Source organism: Theropithecus gelada, chromosome 14 (genome assembly GCF_003255815.1).
Source record: "Theropithecus gelada isolate Dixy chromosome 14, Tgel_1.0, whole genome shotgun sequence".
NCBI lineage: Eukaryota > Metazoa > Chordata > Mammalia > Primates > Cercopithecidae > Theropithecus > Theropithecus gelada.
Window position 1 is genome coordinate 87,677,272 of NC_037682.1, and position 22,490 is coordinate 87,699,761.

Genomic DNA, 22,490 nt, shown 5'->3' on the forward strand with positions numbered 1-22,490 from the left:
AGCTACAGAAGCTGGAAAAGACAAGAAAACAGATTTTCCCCTACAGCCTCCAGAAAGAACCAATCCTGCCAATACCTTGACTTTAGACCCGTAAACCTGATTTTGGACTTCTAGCCTCCAGAACCATAAAATAATTAATTTTTGTTGTATTAAGACACTAAGTTTGTGGGAATTTGTTACAGCAGCCATTGAAAACTAATGCAAAGCCTTTGACAAGTTTTTTATTGTGAAATATTGGATCTAGAAAAAAGTACAAAATGTCAACAGTCAGATGTGTACAAGTACAGTATTTCAATAGTCTATACATGTGAACAGCTTAACAGGTTCACTGCAGAATGCATATTTAGACCAATATAATCTAAAAAGGACTGCAATATTCACAGGCTATTAATACATAAATAACTTAAACCAAAATGACTCTCACTGGTAAATGCTAATTAATAGTGGAAAACAGGCTAAAAGCACAATACACCACACCATAGTATCTCCTTACAGGTCCACATTTAAAGAATATCAGTTTATTATGTCAAAACACTACAGAGATCCAGGACTGGGACTGAATAACTAGTTTATACAATTGCAAAAAATTTAAGTTATAAAAATAAGGTCATGGAATAAAGAAGGGTATTTAATTAGGATTAAATACTGTGAAGCCCATGAAAGGGTTTTAGCCCTGGAATTTACAAAGCTAAATTATTAGACTGTTAATGTTAGCTAACATTAAACTTCCAAACTTCCATTTTAATGTTGGCTAACATTAATATTATTTTTAATTTTGATGTTAGCTAAGGGGAAGGACGAGGACAGCTTTCTTTTGTAGTTTCTCCAACAAGGTATAAGAATTATCACCAAGTAAAACCATAATGACCACTGTGGACTGACAAATGGCTATGAAATAAGAATATAAAACACTACAAATTTCAAAGAAAGGTAGTAACTATCTTATCAATTTAGCAAATCCTACAAACGTTAAAATCCATGTTAAGGCATTATCTATCATGGTTGAGAGTACTAAATTTAAGAAAATTATTACATGAAGATCCCATAAAAATAAACTGGTTTAGTTTACAAGATTCTAACTGAATCTTTTTCTATCACTTGAAAATTACTCTATATTATGCTTTCAAAATGGACAAAGAATTATTTGGTATCACTTTATAATGAGCAACTATAAGAACAGTCTACTGAAACACATGTCATGTTAAAAAAATTGTTTCAATCATACGTTCTTAAGAAAGCCAATCTTGATATGACATTCATAATCAATGCTTGTATAAAAACCTTTAAAACTGATAAATTCAGTAACAGTTTTACATGAAGCAAATTTATCTTTGCCCATAAATTACTAAGAGAAGCAACTCACTCTATACAGTGTATCTAGCAATACTTTAAAATCAAACTAAAACTCTGAACTGATAATAACTAGGAGATAAATTCCATTTCAGGCTGAAAACCGCTGGATCAGAATATAATTAGTCAATAACTTCACATAACCTATCCCACCCTACCTTAACCTTTTATAGACAATTTTAAAGACTTTGGGACAATTTACTTATAGTGCCTGAATCTTACAGTAGATTCCAATTTATTCAAAGATTATCACAGACTGGATTAAAAAGATTAATTTTCAGATTTGCTTTAAATTTGCAAATTAAGTATGGTGTACATAAATATTAACTTAGATAACCACACACAGGGAAAGCAGATATATGGATCGTTGTAGAAACATTAAAATTTTAAAGAAATTTTATAAAAAAGCAAAACACATAACTCACAAAATATTAATATGAAGCCGTATGACATAAAAAATAAAATTACTCTTTAAGAAGCAACTTAAAATTAACTCTTTGGGGAACTATTTTGACTTAATTAAATGAATTCAAAGACCAACAGCTTCCCTTATCACACAGAAACAAATCACAAAATTTTCTAAAATCTATATGCATTATCAGTTAGTTCTTAATGTAATCTCAAACATTTTACTAGCAACTTTGATTTCCTTTTGAAATAGGCTTCTGTACATATGCATTTATATACAAACATTTATTAAACATGATTTTAAAACAAACTGTATGTACAAAAGATCAGCATTCCTATAAATAAAAACATTAGGTGGCAAAAGGCACTTGTAAGTAAAAATCTACAGTAGTTTTTACAAAACAGAAACACATTTTACCTTAGATACTGTACAATAAACAGTAATTCCTATACCAATAATGAAAATGCTAGGTTACTAATGTTAATGATGTAACTTTAAAAAACAAATTTACATATATCTAAAGTTCATTTAATAAAAGCACCATGATTTTCTCCTAAATTCATGTGATGCAAAGTAAAAACACAATTCCCAAAAAACCAGTGTTCGCCATTTTTCGCGTTTAAAAGTTTTGTATTTCTAAATTGAAAACTGTTTGTCTGAAATTAGCATAGTGTAAAACAAAAAACAAAACAAAAAAACCCTGCTGCTCTGACTTCTTAAACCATACCTACTCTATTATTGCATGTTGCGTTTTATAAAGAGCACTACTCATGCACTCCTTTACAACTGTTTAATACTATTGCTGGCAAAAAAGTTCCTGGATATCAAATAATTAAAAAGTTACTTCAAACCAGTTGAAGTTTTATTTCAATGTTTTACAACTTAAAAAATGCTGTATATCAATTACAAAAGTGAATAGGAAACACACCAATTCATTTGGTGTGCAAAAATATTTTTCTACTACACAGAATTTAAGGGCTTCACAGAATTTTTTCCCCCAAATTTACATTGTAAGAAGAAATGCTAAACAAATTACTTTCTCAAGGAGATGTTAGTATGCTTCCACTTTTGTCAAATTTTTTACCCTTTGATAATGCTGCGACCTGTTTGAGTAGTTCTCTGTTTTTGGCCTGTGGGAGACAAAAACATTCAAGATTAAAAATGTTTGAATTATTATTAAGTCATGATGAAGAATACTACTTATTTAATACTGTTTTCATGTATATAAATGTTTCACTAAAGCACTAACATTAAATGAAAGAGTTGATACATTTACATTCATCTCTTTAAGGATGAACATGCAGAAGGAAAATTCTAGATTGGTTCATCCCGCTTTGTAAATGTCATTATTAATATAATTGTTGTCCAAAGATGCACAATTGGTTACAAAAAAGGAAACGAAGTGAATCCACTTAAAAGAAGGTCTAAATTTTAAAAGGGAAAAGGTGTTTGCCCTTCATCTTAAAAACATGAAAACTATGAAAATAAGTTGTAATTTACAATTAATAAAATCAAACAATGAATCAAGATTTGGGAGGAATATTTCCTGGCAAGCTGTATAAGATCTTTCTTCTATGTTTACTCTCTTGTAGAACAAGCATAAGAGGTCATTTTTGCAAAAAATACTCAGAATTTGTTACTTTGCCAAATGTACCCAATGATACTCAATTTTTTTAAAGCACCCATCAGAACCACTCATTCTTGTTACTTTAATTACTATACAGTCATCTGACACACAGTTCCACATCATTGTTTCCTATTTCATGAAAACTTGAATTTTTGCAAAGATTCAAAATTTCATTTCATCATCTGACTTGAATTTCATTACTAAATGTCCATCCATCACTAGTTTAGTGAGGAGGAATGTGTAAGTACAGTCAATATTTTCACATTTTGACTGCCTCTGTCACCTTATTCAGTCTCTTAAATGTGGAAACTTAGACAAGGATCCCTATATATACAAACACATTAATGATCAAGCATTTTTGTAGTTTGAGCCAAACTGGGGAAAGTGATGAAAACAGAGTACTCCCCTAAAATTAACACATTTTAAAAAGATATCCTCTGACTTATGTTTCAACACCATTTTCCTTCACAGGTTTCAGGAATTTTTATTATCTAGACAAGACTTTTTTAACCTCAGTACTTCATATTTTATTCTAATTTTAGCTTTTTATGGCCAGATAACACTCTGCCTTCTCTGTATGCCATCTTAAAGTGGTTTCATGAAATAACCTTTTTCAAACTTTATTCTTCCATTTCCCCACCCTTCTCCAATCACTCTTGCTAAGTAACACCCATGACCTCCAAAATGCAAATATTCTCAGTACTATCTTATGTGTGCAAGTCAAATCATTTTTTAATGTTCAGATGCATAATTAATAGGACTTTCCTATTCAGTGGTTATTAATAACTAAGGTGGTAATGAAAAACTTCAATTTCAAATTCAGTATCAATTTCAAATTTTCAGTCTGCAAATTTGACTCAAAAAGATCTCCACTAGATCTGTAAGTTATATTTATGTAAAAATGTTTATACTGATACAAAACAGTTAAAATTGTGAATCTCCAAGTTATCTCAATCAAGAAATAAAAAGTGTTTATAACTTTCATATTTTAAGTACAAAATACAGTAATTTGAACATTAAGTCTTCAAAGCAATTTTTCCATTTAATGCTTTAGTAGCTAATTTCCAATTTGCTTTTAATATATTTATATCACTAATAAAGATATTTCTTAATAAATTACATAAGAAAAAAAGTCTTCAAGGTAAATTAACACAATTAAGTACAAGTCCAAATTTATTCTAATTTGAATACCTTAAAAATGAATTTTATAATGCAATATTTCAATATATATACACTTAAATTTTTTTATCCTAAAATTACTTCATTTTGCAGCCAGCCAAAAAAAAAGAAAATCAATGAAATTCTTTACAGACTCTTAAGAAAGCTAAGTTTTAAAGTTTAGACATGTTGGTCTAAAGGAAAGAATATCAGAATTAAGAATTACACAGATCCTGCTTTAAATCCTGGCTTACTAACCAGCTACATAACCTGGAGCATATTTTCTCATTTGTAACACAGTAACTCCACCATCCAAACTCAAAATGAGTTAAAGGAACTTATCAAATATATAAAACACTTAGCCTAACACAGTTCCTGGTACACAGAAGGCACTCAAATGTTAGGTCCCTTTTCCTCTTAACGACTTACCTAATTAAGTGAATAAGTTTTTACTTGATATCTTAGTATTTTCAATATTTGGGGTATTTTGGGGTGACATTTTGAATAATATTTTCATGTGATGTTCCGTGTTTTGTCGTAGGTTTGGTAGTTAAAAGTATTTTACTAGCTATTAGAGCAAGATCCATCTTGTGTCACAGGATTCAATTCCTTATTACATAAAGATTAAAAAAAAATTACCTGTTTCCTCACCTCAGTAAAGAATCCTACTAGTACCATTGGTTGCCAAAGGAAGTGAGGTAAAAAGATGGTACTCAGCTATGACAGACTGTCTCTAGTCATAACACAAAAAAATCAGGGAAGTGGCCTGATAGGAAGGATGAAATAGAAAACCTGAGGAACCTGAAGTGGTGGGAACTAGTGTAGAGCAGGGAAAAGTAAAGATAAACTGGAGTCAGAAGATGGAGATTTCTATGTCACTGTTTACTATGTGATCACAGTTTCCTCTGTAAAATGGACATATCACATAACTCAGTTTTTGTAACAAGACAGCATATGTAAAATCATGTCAAAATTTAAATATTAGTTACTTTTACATTATATGAAACTTCAGTAACCAAGAGGAGGTAGGCTTAAGATATCAATCAGGCTAAGTCAAAGAAGACCCCATGTATTTGCAACTATGATTTTAAAAAAGAAAAACCAAAACACAAACTGCTCTTTTGAACAGTGGGGAGCACTAAGTTAAAACATATCTAAGAACCTCTTGCAGTTATTCTGTTATCTCATTCTGGATTTACTTCAGAGCTTTGATTACATTACATTAAATCAAGGATCATCAGGTGGAAGATTTTGTTCCAGGTAACCATTCAGCATTTATAACTGAATAAGAAAAATAGGAATAACATAAAACTAAAAATAATACTTGCTGGTGGATAAAAACATTAATATATAAGAATCTGATATATGATATGGGCATTTCCATAAATCACCACTTAGTCAACAAATTATCTGAATGCCTACTATGTCCCAGGTTCTACATGAGGTTCCCTTTCAACAATCTTTTAATAGTATGATAGGGATTAAAACCAGACAATGTGTACCTCGAATTTCAGCAAGTTCCTAAGCCCTACTAATTTAAGCTACTTGCAAAGAAGTATGAACAATACAAAACCAAAAGAAAGGAACAGCAAATATCTCTTGGTGTTACAATGTGAAAAAACAAAATGAAACAGGGCAGTAGTAACTCCTTCCTTCTGAAGCTGTACTCTCCCAAGTCTGAAATCTGTGTGCTGCCATCTTCTATTCTTTTAACATTTAAAATTTCTTACACCTTAAAAATTTTGTTACTAAAGATTAATTCTACAAATGTGACACTATATAAATCAAAGAGAACATGTAATTAATTTAGTGTGGTCCGATTTCTAAATTTATGAAACCTAGATGAGAACAAGCTTAATATAGTTAGCATTCCATATCCATGTTGGATGTTCACCATCTCTGCATGCTAGACATCAGATTGTTACTGTGGTGACTCCTGACTTCACCATTGAGTTGTTCTGTATACTTAAAAAGCTACTTTGCAGCACTCTGAGGTTCAGGTGGATCACTACCTGTTAGCATTTAGCAGAACCCTATTTGGCACTTTGCAAACCACTGTACGCAGGTTAAGTAAACTCTCTTGCTTTGCATACATTTTTGCCACTCGAGGTCCTTAAGAATTGGTTTTATACACCCATCTACCTTCCCATTATCTGGAAGGAAATATTAATACGAAGAATGATTGCTACTGAAGACCTGCTTTTCACCTTAGTTTCATGAATCTGATTTTTAATTTTTTGCTCTAAGCCCAATAATCAATTGAACATACCTCCAATGATACCCTCCTCCAAAAACTCCACTTGAAGTTTAGGCAAAAGTTTTCAAGATTAAAGTACTGAATCACCCTTCAAGTAATTTCAAACAACAATTTCTAATGGAATCAAGATCAAAAATGATTATAAAGTCAAAATCAAAACTGAAATGCACCAACTATGCACAAAATAGGGCTACCAATAACAATCTGAGTCAACGAATGCTATTACTCAAGTGTAGCCCTCCTTGCCTAACATTTTACGTAAATGATGGTAGTTACCTGAAGTTGTTCCACAGTTTCTTTGTGAGCTTTCTCCATACTGTTCATTTTTGTTCTCAAATTTGACTCTTGGTACTGAAAGTCTGCTTTTAGTTCAGTTAACTGAGAGATTAAAGAAAAAAGACATATATGTATGTATTTGCACACATACAAACACACAATTTAAGTAACTTTCACAATAAACTCACATTTCATTACAAAAGTGGAAGATGTTAACTCCTGTTTCCTGAATTGTACAAGCTATCTAAAATTTGTTTTATGAAACGATGAAGTCCATCTGCTTTACAATAGTATAATTTTAATGTTAATACCTGACCATCAGTAAAACTTCTGAATTTTCTTTTTTTCCTAAACATGGCTTGACTGGAAATAGTTTGGCAACTGGCATGCCAACAAAAAAAGCTTAACAGCTAATAACTGGGAAAATGCCTCATTTAAAAATGTACTTCAATAATAGTAAAAACAAAATAAACATTTAAACTAGCTTAAGGGTAAAATAATCTTTCAATGCTTAAAGAAAGAAATTTCACACTGGGTAATACAAAAAGGAATAGTCTTTTCAGCCAAAAGCTACACTGTTTTTATTTTTTAATTTATGTCCAGGATTATGTACACAATACCACCTAACACTTGAGGCAAAAATAGAGAACACAGCACAGAAATACAACACAGAATGAGAAAAGAAAGGTTACTATAAAATATGGGCTAAATTAGACAAATACAAGAAAAAAATCAGTGCTTTGAGGAAGAAGGCTACATGATAATTTTTTCATAAATGACATACATAAAAGTATAATATCTCATGACTTCCAACTAAATGAGTTATTATGTAATTTCATATTAGAACCATGCAGAAGCAACTCCAGTTTATTTTTTAAGGTTTTTCTTTATGCCAGCTTTAAAGGTTTACACATTCTCCTTTGTAATTACCCAGTATCTACTAAACTGAAAGACATACAACAGCAAAAATAGAGAAAATCATGGAGTCTTATATTCTTATTTAAAAAAAATAAAAAAACTCTTGCTTTTGTCCAATTCAAAGTATAACCAAGTTCTCTCTCTCTCTCTCAACTTTCTCTAATCACAAAAGATTTCCTGTTCTGAAATGCCAATTTACACCAGATCAGCTAAGACAATTAATCTATTCACCACACTGTGAGTTGCCTCCTGACTACGAACTTTTCTGGAAAGTAAGAATTATGTCTTATTCATCTTTGTATCGTCATGATCTAGTTCAGTGACTGGCTCTAGAAGTCATTGAATAACTTTGTGAAATCAATTCAGGAAAATAACTTGGTTGTCTTAGATTAATAAGAAAAAGCTGCAAATGTATAGTTATTTTAGGTCTACAATTATGATTTTCCTTACAACAATGCTGATTTCAATCCCCATTAGTGCTTTGGTTTTTTTAAAGAGGAACACTAACAAAAGCAGAAAACTTCAATTAACTGCACAATACAAAGTTAGTACCTCTTATGCTAGAGAGGAAAGAAAAATCTAACAGTCAATATTCTATAACTGATTACTACTTGGTTTTGAAATCATTGCTATTTTGCAGTAAACTCGGCATTTTATTCAACTTTTCTCAAGGCTAATGCAGATATACCTGGCTTGTCTCTAAAACTTTGTACACAGGACAAATTTCCATAAAGGCTCATTAATTTAAAAAATGCTGTCAATCAAAAAGAACTATAAGACAAAGACACCCGTAACTATTCTATTTTTATCTTATACGGCACTCCTAATTTTCATATACTGAATTTGCTTAAAGTAAGCTACAAACGTATTAGAACAAATTAAGCCCACTAACCATCAAGGTGTGGGAAAATGTATCAAAAATTATTGAATGCCAGAAGTAAAAGCCAACTCAGCACAGACTCAAGCACAGACTCAGAGATGGATATAATTCATATATGTATTCGTAGTAAGGTCTTATTCTTTTAAAAGAAATGATTTTAGTGTTCTACTGCATAATAAATTTGATACAGGTCGAACTTCATTGTCTGGCACCATAAAACAAGTACAAAAGATGATCAAACAGTAATAGCCCCTATGGGCACTTATACATACCAGGAACTATAATAAATAGTTTGCATTTTCATTAATCATCACAACCATCACTTGAGATAGTATTAATGCTCTCATTTAAATGAGAAAACTGAAGCCCAAAGAATTACACATTCTGCTTTAGGTCACACAGAAAATATTAGAACTGGGATTTGAATCTAAGTATGGCTAAATTACTTCAAAATTGTTTCCTGTTCCATGCCTGCCCACTATTATGCCAACCTAATTTCACAGCACAAGACCTTAAATCCTTCTATAATTCTGTTAATATCCCTCTTCTCACTAAATGAACATATTTTAATATTCTTCTTGATTTAACTGATAAAGTCCCAATAAGTACACTTACTTCCCACACAATGACCTTTTAGACATCTATTGCTGATTACTATTACAGGAAATTCCCATACCATTACTTTTCAGCAGTTATTTGATCTGGATTGATATATATTAATGGAATATCAAAGACTATTCAAACTACATTCTTAAAAAAGTTTTAAAAATATTCCATTTACATCTCATTTTTAAATTATTAGGTATTAGACCTATTTTTAAATTACATGCTTACTGAAAATTAAAGTTTAGAAATTACTATCCTAATTAAGCTCAGTTAATTCTTAGAACTAAAATTCTGAAAGACCACTTTTACCTATCTTCATTAGACGGCTTCAGCGGCGGGGGGGGTTGTAATTTGTCTTATAAATATCATGCACAACAAACCAACAAACATTACCAAATTATTAAAGAAAGTCTAACAAAATTTGTGATTATCAAGCAACAGTCAACACATAATTCTTACCAGGGTTCAATGAACCATGATCTTACCTTTTTATCTTTTTCTAAAATGGTCTGGTCTCTCTGCTGTAAGAGACGCTTAAGTGACATCACTTCTTCTTTCAGTTGACTTATAAGGACAAAATTGTCTGTTCCCCCACTATCTGCTGACTGATTTATAGAGCTACTAAAAATAAAAAAGTAAAACACAGTTAAATGAAGTAGAAGGAAAATTAGCAGGTGTTCAAATTGCATAAATTAGACAATTCCACAAACATCCTTAAGGCTAATGCAAAAAAATATGTACCTGACAGAAATGGATGCAACTGGCAAATTACCTTACTAATGGCACACATTACATACACCTGCAGAAATATAATTCAGTATTAGCTTTTAGGGGGTCAATACTTCTAGTGTAAAGCAATAGGCAGCCAATTTGTACAGTAACATCAGCAAACTTTTGGCTAATGAACTAAAACAAAGTAACGCTCATAATATTTTTAATCTAAAAACATTTTCTAGGCAGGTCAATTTAAAATATCACAATTAGATTTGTGTTTCACTGAAGAATAAAGATAAAAATAATGTTCTCCAAATTTGTTTCTTCAAAACCCAAATTTATTTCCCAAATAGAACAACATAGTTCAGTGCCACTTTCTTATTGCCAAAATTAAGCTAAAAATTTTAAACTAATTTATGTTTATTCTTCTAGGTGACTCAAGTCAATGTAGAAAATACATGTTTCTATTTTTTTTTTTATGACTCAAGTCAATGTAGAAAATACATGTTTCTATTTTTTTTTTAATCTAGTAATAACTGGCATTCAACCATAACTATTCAACTAAGTTGAATTTTCACAACACTAAAAGAATTCATTTTTACCTATCTCCATTAGATGGCTTAGATTCCAATTTGGGCTTTTTCTTTGGAGTTTCATTCTGAATTGCTGCAGAGGATTTATGGCTGAAACCAAACATTAATAAGAATAGTTAGAGTAAAAAGGACAGAGAAACCAAATGATAAGTTATTCATCTTCCCCTAAAATATTACTGAAAATATTGATTTTGGTAAGTCTTAAGTAACAAAGTTGAAGGGATATCACATTTATAAACATACATTTCAAAATACTTCAGAAAATACAGCAATGTATTTACCTCTGTTTCCACAGTCCCTGCTCTTGTTCTGGACTTAGATTGCTGATTCTGAAAAATACACAAATGACATCTAATAACGACATTTATTTAGTACATCTAAATTTAACATTCATTCTTGATGGACACACATTTTATGTTTATAGTATTTTGTTCAGAGAAAGGGGTATTTAAGTTTTCAGACTAAGCTAATATATATTGAATAAATCACATTCTGATGAGACAAATTTTAATCAAATGACTACTAACCATCTTAAGTTCTTCAAGAATTCTTTTTAATCAGGATCTCCACAGTTCAATTTAATATCATACAAAGGGTGGGTTACACAAGCACGAAAACTACCACAACAAGATTCTAAGATTATAAAGTTTAGGTATCACTGTACTTTGGCCGTCCTTACTATTTCAGACACAAAATTTGTATCTTTAAAGTTAAGGCTTTCCTAATAATCCAAAGTAAAGATTCTTCTTTTGGAGTAACTCAAGTTGCTCAGAATAGTGTATCAATTTAAAAGGGGAAATATATTGATTTCTTTGGTTCTTTCCCAGTTTTCTTAAGAATCCTCTCCAAAGTCCGTAGATCTCTCTTTACTTAGTAATCTGGAGAAGTTAACGCTGAAACTATTGAGAAATTTCATAGTAACAAATGATTTTACTTTTACTCATAATACTGTAATACTCCTTTTCTATTTTGTCATAATACTAATAATCACTTTATAATTCACCATAAATCCTACACTTTTTTCCTCCTAAACTTGCATATCAGTCAATGCTTCACTAACCCCTAGCTTACTCACTCAGCATGTAGAGAGCATCTTCTATGAACCACATGCCGTGTTTTTATACAATGCAGAAGATGTTAGAAGATCTGAGCTGTGACCTTATGCAAATTACTTAAAATCCCCAGCCTTGGTTCCCTCATATGTAATACATAACTTATACTGATATGAGCATTAAATGAGTTATATACGTAAAAGCACTTAGTACAGTGCTAGCATATACAAAATAGACATATACATATATATATACATGTTCACTGTGTGTGTGTATATATATACACATATATATATATATACACACATGTTCACCTGTGTCTAAAATTTACTATTGGTTCAGCTGTAGAAGTTTTTTAAGCAAAAGAAAAAAACAGACCTAAAGACTCAGCTGTAAACAAGTACCAAGTCGGGAAAAAAATATTAATAGCAACAATTCCATCAACTGAGTTATTCTTACTTGTGAATGAATGGAAATTCTACTGAGGAAGGCAGTTGTCTTTTTTTTCCCCTCACAAATTTCATTATAAGCATAACAAGCCATACATGAACTAACAGCACTAACCATATCTCAAAGTTAATAATAATCACATTAATATGACTGACAGAAACACTCAGAATTCCCATCTTAGCTTTCTGAAGGTTGTCCATTCCTAGATTCAGATCCACCTTAGTGCCACCTTAGAACCACATCCCCTACCCCTGCCGATCACCATCTATCACAATATGAATGCTCCTTATTTTCATTCTGATCTACTGAACTTAAGATAGGACCCTACAAACTAACTGTTCATCAAATGGTCAACAATCATCAAATAGAAAAGTGTTTGTATTTCGTAAGTAACAAAAAGTAAAAAATTGAAGACTTTCATTTTCAATACCGTTCTCTTTCCCTTTATTTTTGAAATCTGTCATTCTTTCAAAAAATTAAGTTGCTGTCACATACTTCAATCTTCACAAACATAATCTGATTGTGTCCTTTTATATAATGCTAAGACAAATTTATCTGTAAAGAATAGGAAAAGGAGACATTTTGGGAGTCTCAGGAGTAGGTCTGATGTATGCTATTATGGTATATAGTCATTTTGTCATATTTTTTCTTAAAGAAAGAAGCAAAAACAATGTAGACTTATATTCCTTTGCTTCTTGAGATACTCTGATGTAAAGATCACAAGATTTCTTCAAAACAGCCAGAAGAGAAGGCACGGCATTTTATTCTACCACTACATTTAGACAGCACTACAACATGGTAGAATTAAACATCACTAACCTCAACATAACCTCATAATCTAATAGGTGATTGAATACAGTTTAGAACAAATCTTACTATTTAGATAGAACTACATTACATCCCTAAAATACTGCATGTGTTCCAAAATGAGGTGGGCATCAGTTTTTTGTAAATTCTGTTTTAAATAACTATCTGAAACTTTAAAGACTCATAGAAAAATTTAGGAACAAACAATAAATTCTTCTGAAAATGGGCATGCCATATGTCCGTTTTTTCTATTTTAATTTGTGCTTATCAGTTTAATTTTTATTTTAATGTTCTTGATTTTTCCATGAAGACTAAAACTGCATTTTAAAAAACCTTTATACCACACACATCAAGGGTTAAGGTACTATTACTACATAACTCCCCGCACAGGTCATTTTAAAAATCAAGTACAGTTGTCCCTTGAACATCCCAGGTTTGAACTGTATGGGACCACCTATACGGGAATTTTTTTTTTCCAACCAAATACAGATCAAAAATATAGTATTTGGAGGATGTGAAACCTGCATACATAGAAGACCAGCTTTTCCTATAGGCAGACTCCACAGGGCCAACTGCAGAACTGGAGTATATGCAAATTTTGGTCTATGAGGGGGTTCCAGAACCAATCCCTCAAACATATTGAGGGAAAACTACAGTTGTCTGTATTTAAGTAGAGTTCCTAAATATATGTTTGAAAAAACACAAAGTATCACTAGTTAAAAATATTTCTCATATTTTGGGGACCACAAAGATTAGAAATGCTTCTATCATAGTAACAAACTATAGTATTAAAATATGTTCTCCAAACCCAGTCATTGGTTTGTTTTGGTTTGTTTTTACTAAAACAAATTGACAACTAAGATAAATTATAATTTTTCAAATAAAACCTTAATTATTTAAACAAAAAAAGAATACTGAGGCTTTTGATAAATTATTTAAAACTGATGGACTTGTATTTTGACTTTATATGGTTATAGTTTTATATATTAATTTCCTAAATGTCTTATCTCTATTAAGGTAAACAGCTAAACATATTCCATGTAGGTAACATTATACACTGAATAAAATGGAGACACAGCCTTAGACACTCAAGATGCTTACTGTGTAAAATGGAAACTAGACTAGCACATAGTGAACATTTGCAAGAAGTAAACACCAATAAATGGCATTAAAATGCCAGGATGAGTTTTTAAAATATGATTTCGAAGTACTTACTTGTGATGGCTACTGCTGTGACGATGGTGATGGTGATGATGGTGGTGATGATGTTTTGGATGATGCTGGTCTTTCTCAGTTAGAGATGAAGATGATGAATTTGAATGTGAAGATCCCAGGCTCTTCCTCTGTTCTTTCGTCTTCTGTAAAACTCTTTTGTACGATAAAGTACAGAGCCAGCATAATAACTTTCCATCAACCTTTTAAGAAAACACGTGGTAAATTAAATGTACCCATATAAACTGGCTGTAAATGAAACCAGGTAAGATAAACCACCCAACTTCCACCTATATTTCACACGCAATATGTGCAAATGCATGTATGCACATATTCACGGACTTTTTGCAAAATAGAAATAAAATTGGACTTTTCTGAAACTTGGGAAAATACTTATAAAACTGATGAGGATGACATACGGATTTCCATTAGTTTTGAGGCATTTTTAATTTGAAGAAAAAGTTACATTTTTTCTTATTCCAGAAGAATACGCATAAATTGATATACTTCCAAGACATATAGGCTGAATTCTTAAATCACTGTGTAATTACTAATAAAGTATTTTTCACTACAGTAAGTATTGTAAATTTACAGAAAAACAGAAGCACCTAAATGACATACACAGTTGCCTCTCATTATTCTTGCATTTCCTATTCATGTATTTGCCTACTTAGTAAATGTATCTGTAACCCAAAAATCAAGACTTGCAGCACTTTTGTGGCCACTGCACACATACACAGAGTGGTCAAAAATCTGTACCACCCAATAGCATACATTCATAGCTGAGGTGGAACAAGGTGACGCTCTGCCTTATTTCACCTCTCAGACAAGTATCCTTTTCAGTCTATTTAGTGCTATGTTTTTCGAGTTTTTGTCGTCCCAAAGAGTAATGCCAAAGTGCTGTATAGTGTTCCTAGGCTCAAGAAAGTTGTAATGTGAAATAGCAAAGACATGGAATCAACCTAAATGCCCATCGTTAGTAGACTGGATAAAGAAAACGTGGTACGTATACACCATGGAATACTATGCAGCTATGGAAAAGAACAAGATCATGCCCTTTCCAGAAATATGGATGGAGCTGGAAATCATTAACCTTAGCAAACTGACAAAAGAACAGAAAACCAAATCCTGCATGTTCTTACTTACAAGTAGGAGCTAAATGATGAAAACACGTGGACGCGCAGAGGGGAACAACACACATTACGGCCTATCAGATGGTGGAGGGTAGAAGAGGGAAAGGATCAGGAAAAATAACTAATGGATATTAGGCTTAATACCTGGATGATGAAATAATCTGTACAACAAACCTCCATGACACAAGTTTACCTATATAATAAAAGTGCACATGTACCACCAAACTTAAAAATAGAAAAAGAAAGCTACGAAGGCTGTGATGTGTCTTACAGAGAAAATACATGTGTTACATAAGTTATATTCAGGCACTCTTAGCGCTGTTGGCCATGAGTGCAATTAATCGACTGTGTGTGTACATATATATAAAACATATACGCAATATGTGATATATATCGTATATATGTGCTATATACCATATATTACATAAACATATATATCATACACATTATAAATATATATATAATATATCTATTTTTTGAGACGGAGTCTCGCTCTGTCACCCAGACTGGAGTGCAGTGGCATGATCTCGGCTCAATGCAAGCTCTGCCTCCCGGGTTCACGCCATTCTCTGCCTCAGCCTCCTGAGTAGCTGGGACTATAGGCGCCTGCCACCATGCCTGGCTAATTTTTTGTATTTTTAGTAGAAACGGGGTTTCACCGTGTTAGCCAATATGGTCTCAATCTCCTAACCTCGTGATCCACCCACCTCGGCCTCCCAAAGTGCTGGGATTACAGGCATGAGCCACCATGCCCAGCCAATCAACAGTATATATTAAATGACATATCTTCAAAACAGGAACACAAACAAAATAAGGTTATGTATTGGATCAACTGACCAACATGTTATTACTGGAGACATGAACTTAATCCTATATTTCTCCTGGGCAATGCTTCAATACAGTACTCCCCCAATCTACAGTTTCAGTTACCCATGGTCAACCTTAGTCTAAAAATATTACATATGATACACTATTCTAAGGGATAAAGACCACATTTATATAACTGTAACTAGAGTATGCTAATACAATTGTTCTATTATTTTTATTAATCTCGTTATACCTAATTAAAAAACTAGACTTTATTGTAGGCATGTACGTACAGAAGAAAATATAGTAAGGTTCTTTACTATCCCCAGTTTTAGGCATCCACTGGTCTTAGAAGGTATCTCCCATGGATAAGGTGAGTACTACTGTATTCATTGTGGGAACTTTAAAGACCTACCACAAATAATTAGGATCAATCGTACCTGTGTCAAAGAAAAGAGGAGACTTTCCGAAAGTACTGACTAACCCTCTAAAAATAGTATCAAGTTTTTATCTTCTATTTGTTCACATGTATTCCATTCACCGTATTTCATGATGTACATGTACCAGTCATGCTGGTGGGACATGTCTTACAACGCGGTACATACATTGCTGTGGGGAGACCTGAAGAAGCCCCTCAAAGAGGTAGTCATTCTCCAAATCAACTAAAATTGATAGGCAACAGGAGGCCTGTGTGAATGCTGATCGGCAAAGGAATTATCACATGAACACATACACTTATTACATTAAGTCACTGCAGGTAGACAAAAACAAGCAACAGTTTCAAATATGAGCCTGTATCAAAAGGCACAAGAGTAACTGAATTTCATGTGCCAATGTGCCATTAGGTATCTTTTTCACACAAGCAATGTCAAGTAACCAGCAAAAGGGTAAAGTGAGTTATTTAACAAAAATTAGTTAAATCTCCTGAACCAAATGTGGGATAGCCAACTAGTACAGAATAGCCACCATAAAATATTTTTTAAAGTATAGTACATGAATCTATGTATCATGCAAACAAGGAGAAAACTCACTATTCCTGCACTTTCCTCTAACTACTTGCTTTTCATGGACCTAAAAAATAAATCCTGTCTCGGCAGTGTATTAATCATAATTTCTAACTTGTTTGGCATTTAATTTCCAGAAGATGTCACAACATAAAAAAAGTATACCTTTCTTCTTCCTTCCTCCTTCCGATCAAAAGCACATTGTTGTTTGCACTGTTCACAGGTCTGAGGTGGTCCATACTTTTTTTCTGAATTTGTGCAACGCTGACACTTGGTACCAATAAATGCTGCAATTATGTTACAGTACTGACAAGGCTTGGGCTGAAAAACATACATATTTTGAGACTTTTAAAAACATTAAATATTTGCTACATAGCACATATGCAGTATTCTAGACATATTTCTGGAATTAAGAAAACTCAGGTAAAAAATTTGTTTTCTGTCAAGTTTGTTACCCTGTCATACGCAATAACTTTTACGGTGTTTCTATGCATTCAACTAATATTTATTTCTAGTCATGAAACTATTACTCTAAGATCATGAGAAATAGATTTGTGATTTGCATAGTGTTAGATAACACAAAAACTACACACAAAAAGGTTACCAAGAATGAAAATAAAGGTACACATGTATAGAAGTCTCATGAATCAAGAATTTGAGGAAATGTACTTCTACTAATTTAATATCCTAGTTAGCTTAGCGACCATATCATTTATTTAAAAAATGTTAACTTTTCATCACATATAGGTACAAATCATGTAAGGAATATATACTGTGAGTTTTCAACTTTAAAAAAATAGGGACAAGCATATTCAACATAAACTATAAAAACATACCTTGATTTTCTTTGATATTCAAAAGATGATTCAGGACAGTTTAAAGCATTAAAGTTAGCATTTTTAACCAATAATAAATAATATTGGTATAATATACCAATAATGACTGTAGTATACATATAAGACAATTTGTACTAGGATTGGGTCATGATTTCTGTGAAAAAATGTATGAATTGTGCTGTTTTATAAAAATAGTTCTGAAGAGGTCGTTCTGAAGTGGGCTAAAGTCTGATCACGCAAACTTCATGGATAAGCTCTCCATAACCAAGAATTTGCTATATTTGAATCTTTAAAGAATAGCTTCACAAATTTCACACTGATATTCAATACATGTAAAACAGGCATATAATTTGACTGTTTTTAAATGTTGTCACCTTTCCATCAAAATATCTATGGAAGACTTCTTTCATAAAATATGGTATGTTGAAATACATAAGAGCACAGCAGTACATCTTTTTTTTTTTTTTTTTTTTTGTTGAGACGGGGTCTTGCTCTGTTGCCCAGGCTGGAATGCAGTGGCAGGATCTCGGCTCATTGCAAACTCCGCCTCTCGAGTTCACGCCATTCTCCTGCCTCAACCTCTGGAGTAGCTGGGACTACAGGCGCCCACCACCATGCCCGGCTAATTTTTTTTTTTTTTTATATATTTTTAGTAGAGACGGGGTTTCACTGTGTTAGCCAGGATGGTCTCGATCTCCTGACCTCGTGATCCGCCTGCCTTGGCCTCCCAAAGTGCTAGATTACAGGCGTGAGCCACCGTGCCCGGCCAGCAGTATGTACTTTTTAAAAGGTCCAGCTTTGTGAAAAATATTAACTGGTAACAATGACATGAAAACATGACATACTTACCGTCCCAAATTGCTTCACATTTTGAGCACACTTCTTACAAATTGTGTTAGTTTTGCTGAAAAAGAAATTGTATATAGATCATGTTTACGTAGCTTTCTAAAGCAATTAGCACAATGTCAAAATAAAATGAGTCAAAGATTTGTAGTACTTAAAACTTACTCTAATATGGACCACGGATTTTTCTCAAAAATACAAGGATCTTTACAGAGTTGTTTTACCCAAATTAACTTAAGACAAATATTTTTATACATTTTTATTGTGTATTTTTGTACACAAAACATCTTAATGTTTCCTATATAGCTCCAAAATCTTCACACTTGCCACTATTAATGCACAGCATTACAATACCAGTGCCTATCTAACCTTCCACTTGGCTATTGTCCAACATTAAAATGCCCACACCTATTTAAGAAGAAATTATTTGTTCTTTTCTGAGGCTACTTTCTGTATATACTCTCAGAGCGGAAGTAACTGTTAAAAATGTTACGTACTACTCCTCTTCCATGTAACAAATTACTACATTTCACCCTTGGACGGCAGTTGGTAACACTACAGACTTTTCCTCAGGTCCATTAAGGCTTTACCTTTTTTTTTTAGCGTAACAGTAACTGTTTACATTTGCATTTTCATTAGCAAGGCTGTACATTTTCCACGTAGTAATTTATTCTGTCTCATATAAAGTGTAACGGTAAATTAACAACCCCTGGTTTTTTTGGCAACATTCTCTCCCACCATGTATAAAAGGTTTACAACTTAAAATTTCTGGGGCTAAACCATTTTTTAAAAATACTTTCACAAAAATATGGGATTACAACCCCCAAATATTCCATACAGACAACACTTGTCTTTAACAGTCAAAAACTGTTCAGTATACAAACCTCTCTTGTTGAAATTCTGATCTGCAGTAAGTACATTTTACAATAGGATGTGCAATCCGACATTCCTGTAATAAGACAATACATTAGTCGGTATCTATCTGAAAGTCCCAAATGTCACTTTTCTGGTAGAAAATTGTTTACCCAACCTAGTGAAATGTCTAAAATATTGATAAAACCTGGCCCCAACGTAAGGAACTGGATGCTTTATCATATAAGTGGCCAATCACAATATAATTCCTCTGGGAAGGCATAGGTGTCTTTGTCTTTAGTAGACGTGGGGTATATTACAGACAAATTAAGAAAGCTGTCAGGGCCGATTTCAAGGATTGGTTAAATGTGAAACTACTTATTATTTTGCACCGTTGCTCACAGACAGCATCCTGGCTTTAATGGGATGGGAGGAGCTCCAAATCAGAGCATTCTGTTCCCAAACCAGTCGCTTCGCTTTCCTGGACAGGGAAGAAGGATGCCATCAGCTTTGCGGCTTCGGGTTCCTAGCAAGAAAGTGCAAAAATCGTCCCCTGCCTCCTGGTGGAAGAAGAGGACAGACCAGGCAGAAAACCGAGATGAAAACATCTCCACCCCTGGGTCTCTGCGGTATAGACAGGTGGCTGCCTTACTCAATCCCGCCTCTGAGACCCCTCAGACGCTGACGGGGTTCGGCACCCGCCCGGGCCGCCTGGAAGAGGGCACGATTCTGCCTCCCTCTCAGGGGCCGTTCCCAGCTGATGTTCAAGCCCCCAGAAAAAGGGGTCTCCGAGTGGGGAGGCGGGGACACCAGACTCCCAAACCCCCGAGGCGCCGGCAAAGAGAGAGGGGCTGCAGTGCAGCGGCTACCCGGCCCCCTCCGGCTACGACCGAGGACATCCATCCCGCCCTCCTCCCGGAGGCCACGGACCTTGCAGAGCTGCTGGCCCTGGGAGAGCTCCTCGAAGGGATAGCGTTGGGTACACTTGGTGCAGGCGTACAGGGCCGAGGCCGCCATCCTGCTCCTCAGTCTCCTCCTCCGCCGCCACCCGCTCCGAGGCGGGGCCGTACGGAGAACTCGAGACCCGCCGCCGCCGCCGCCCGGGCCGCGGGCTCCTCCTCCTCCCCCTCCCCCTGCCTCGCGCCCACCAGGGCCTCGCCGCGAGAGCCCAGGGCCCCGCGGACGACGCCACCGTCTCCCTCCGCCTCCACTTCCGCCCCAGCCCACCCAGTGACGCCGTGCCAGCCGCTCCCGCTTAGGCCCCGATAGCGGCGGAGGGAGACGAAGCGGGTAGGGGTTGCTGTTTAGCTGCGCGACCGCGGATCCGCTTCCTTCTCGGCCTCCCTTCCCCATCCCTGATTGGCTGCGGAGGCCACGCGTCACTCGGTGGCTCCTCCCAACTTCCAACTTCCGCGACGCCTGGAGCGCCCACAAAGGGAGGATGTCGCCGGCCAATGAGAGCCCGGAGCTCTCAGCGCGCGAAATCCGCTTTGAACCTGCCCCGCCCAAAGGTCTGCGGTCGCGGCTATTTCTAACAGCCAGTCCCAGGTTTGGGTGAGAGCGCCCCAATCCAATTGGGCAAATGTTCGCGAAAGGCTCGTTCTCTGCCGCAACTTTTTTATCCTTGCTTTCTATTGGACTAAGTCGTTAAGTCCCTCCTAATCCTATTTGTTATTGGCCAAAAGGTAAGTACTTCACCTGGAGAGGCGTCCCCGAGGCAAACTCACGCTCTCTCCTGCGTTTAATCCGAGGGAACTCGTGGAGTGCTTTAACTTCGCCTTCGCTTTTGTTTTATCTCCATTACTCCGTTCGGTTGCCACTGGCGACAACACTACTCGCCCACGCTTCTTACTGGAGGAGGCCCGCCCCACCGTAGAATCCCCGCAGAGCCGGCCAGTAGCCCGCGGCGTTGTCGGCCCCCAGCAGGCCCAGTTACGCGCTACCTTGTGACGTCACCAGGGAAGAGGTGGATTCTCTCCTGCTACTAAAAGACGTCTGCTGTTTTGATTGGCTAGGGAAGACGTCCGTTAGGACGTGTTGCCTTTTCTGTGTACGGTGTGAGCGTAGGCGGCCCTGAGGGGGTGTGTGGCAGGGGTTTCCAAGCCGAGCACCAGCACCGTTGCCCTTTTCCATCAGGGGTTCAGCCCAGGGTCGCCCCTGGTGGGCGGCTCCCGACTCTTGGAGAAGAGCACGAGAACCCAGACCGCCCCCAAGGTGCGGAGACCCCCCTGGGCAGGCTGAAAGATGGCGGCGGCGTCTGTCTCTGCGGCTTCTGGTTCCCAGTTGTCGGTAAGCAGCAGTTGGCGCGAGTGGTCCCCACGTCGGTCCCAAGCGCCTCTTTGAGTTTCCTCACTTTCAGGGCTCTGTCAGTCCAGCTTCTGAGTCAATTCCGGAGGACGGCGGGAGTGCCTAGATTGCCCCGCGCTCCCCAAGCTTCCATTCACTGTTCCTCTGTCGAGACTGCACCCTCTGGCTTCCAGTGAAACTGGAACAGAGACTGGCCGTCTCTGTTCCCCATCCTTCATTCACTTTTCGGCGTAGCAACCCCGGTTGCCTAACATTCTCAAGGCCCAACTGGGATAACTGCCCACTCCCTGGCCTGCGAAAACGTAGCTCGTTTGGTCACGTGAGTTCAGCGGCCCCTCTAGGAAACTCGCCAGAGCAGGTAGGCGCGCCGGTGATTTTAAGAGACAGCTGCAGAGTAGT

The 22,490-nt window shown here is 35.5% G+C and overlaps 2 protein-coding genes across 7 annotated transcripts in view; one reads left to right on the forward strand and one right to left on the reverse strand.

The window, feature by feature from the left end:
- Window positions 1-205: 205 nt before the first annotated feature.
- On the reverse strand, window positions 206-21,129 carry FAM76B (family with sequence similarity 76 member B). Of its 5 annotated transcripts, none has more exons than XM_025355278.1 (10): window positions 20,715-21,129; window positions 19,817-19,881; window positions 18,939-18,993; window positions 17,419-17,574; window positions 14,313-14,512; window positions 11,070-11,117; window positions 10,798-10,878; window positions 9,967-10,099; window positions 7,078-7,179; window positions 206-2,889 (listed from the first exon to the last, which is right to left on the reverse strand). In XM_025355278.1, exons 1-10 carry the CDS (start codon window positions 20,799-20,801, stop codon window positions 2,800-2,802), a joined length of 1,017 nt encoding a protein of 338 aa, XP_025211063.1. In that variant the 5' UTR covers window positions 20,802-21,129; the 3' UTR covers window positions 206-2,799. The 5 variants fall into 5 exon arrangements, with proteins under 5 accessions (XP_025211063.1, XP_025211062.1, XP_025211064.1 ...); XM_025355277.1 differs by having other exon boundaries at window positions 9,967-10,102; XM_025355279.1 differs by lacking the exon at window positions 11,070-11,117 and having other exon boundaries at window positions 9,967-10,102; window positions 10,798-10,861; window positions 14,326-14,512.
- A 44-nt stretch (window positions 21,130-21,173) lies between these two features.
- CEP57 (centrosomal protein 57) overlaps window positions 21,174-22,490 on the forward strand; it is a 42,055-nt gene continuing 40,738 nt past the window's right edge. For both annotated transcript variants that reach the window (XM_025355274.1, XM_025355276.1), the window contains exon 1: window positions 21,174-22,073. In XM_025355274.1, coding sequence (XP_025211059.1) covers window positions 22,029-22,073 — 45 coding nt within the window. In that variant the 5' untranslated portion in view covers window positions 21,174-22,028. The remainder of the gene's footprint in view (window positions 22,074-22,490) is intronic.

What these genes read in the sequence shown, in the direction of transcription:
- FAM76B (XM_025355277.1), bottom strand. Translation starts at nt 20,801, where the DNA reads ATGGCGGCCTCGGCCCTGTACGCCTGCACCAAGTGTACCCAACGCTAT. An exon ending in ATGTGAAGCAATTTGGGACG is followed by an intron (nt 17,575 to 18,938) that starts GTAAGTATGTCA and finishes TATGTTTTTCAG; the next exon opens with CCCAAGCCTTGTCAGTACTG. An exon ending in AAACTGTGGAACAACTTCAG is followed by an intron (nt 2,890 to 7,077) that starts GTAACTACCATC and finishes TGTCTCCCACAG; the next exon opens with GCCAAAAACAGAGAACTACT.